Source organism: Sphaeroforma arctica (assembly GCF_001186125.1).
Source record: "Sphaeroforma arctica JP610 unplaced genomic scaffold supercont1.208, whole genome shotgun sequence".
Classification (NCBI taxonomy): Eukaryota; class Ichthyosporea; order Ichthyophonida; genus Sphaeroforma; species Sphaeroforma arctica.
Window position 1 is genome coordinate 66,677 of NW_014040350.1, and position 1,148 is coordinate 67,824.

The 1,148-nt window shown below is 45.6% G+C and overlaps 1 protein-coding gene across 1 annotated transcript in view; it reads left to right on the forward strand.

The window, feature by feature from the left end:
• SARC_03894 (hypothetical protein) overlaps positions 1–1,035 on the forward strand; it is a gene marked incomplete at both ends in the record, with an annotated part of 2,240 nt that extends 1,205 nt beyond the window's left edge. Inside the window, 2 exons of the mRNA XM_014302296.1 lie at positions 239–521; positions 782–1,035. Coding sequence (XP_014157771.1) covers positions 239–521; positions 782–1,035 — 537 coding nt within the window. The remainder of the gene's footprint in view (positions 1–238; positions 522–781) is intronic.
• Between the last annotated feature and the right edge of the window lie 113 nt (positions 1,036–1,148).

Genomic DNA, 1,148 nt, shown 5'->3' on the forward strand with positions numbered 1-1,148 from the left:
GTGTGTGTGTGTTTGTGTGTGTGTGTGTGTGTTTGTGTGTGTGTGTGTGTATAATTATATACACATATCCATGTATTATAATATTGTGGATATGTGGGGATGTACATGTGTGCGTCTGTTCTCTCCCGTGAACGTATTGCATCAGCGCTGTACATTTGTTGGCACAGATGTCGGTGCTGTGTTTCTATAACAACACACCACGTTACACCACAGACACATTTATCAAGCCTATTGCAAGAAGCCTGTCGCTTCATTGAAAGGGTCTGTATCACAGCAACTCAACGAAGACGGCTATTGGGCCTCGTACAATGTACCGTACTTCCCCGAGATGTACGAGAAGAGCGGATGGAGTGCCAAGTACGAGAAGGGAGGCGATGAGTGGTCACATGAGAAGTGCCCACGCGCAAACATCTTCAGACAGCAACAGTCGTCGGTGACGGATATGAGCTTTATGAAGCGCAGACTGCGGTACAACGACTACGAGAACAATCTGTTGTCACTGGGCCAACGATACGTGTACGGTGATACTATGTTTCATCTTAGAACGCGGTGTTGCATTGGTTTGTCTTGTAACATGGGTGTTGCACTGTGTTAGGGTTTGCAGGTTTTTGCATACTTCCGCTACGAATGCACGAGGCATTGCGTTGACGACACTCGACGGCACAATGAGCTGGAAGTTCGCCCAGTATCCTTCCGTCACTCCACTAACCCCGTAGCTCATCATATCCATAACCCTGATTAAGGAAATATCTATAACCTTGATGACGTAAATATACATCAGGCAATGATGTCGCCAGGCGTTGGGATTTGGCCCAAGGGAATAGGTTCCAACTCGACGGAGCAATCGACGCGAAGGTCACGAACATCGCCATGGGACGGGATTTGAAATTCTGGACTGTCAACGGACCTACAAGCGACCAACAACCCGTGTTTACATGGAATGCCTATGAGAATATCACACACATGGGTCAGCCAGATGTCTTTGATTTCGACTGGGTTGAGCTCCAGCCGTTTCCGAGGCAGGGAGCGGAGTAAAGTGGGAAGGTACTATAGCTAGCATATATATATATATATATATATTGATGTTATCACGTATATATATGTGAGTATACATTCATATATTTATATGTATGATTGTATGTATATGT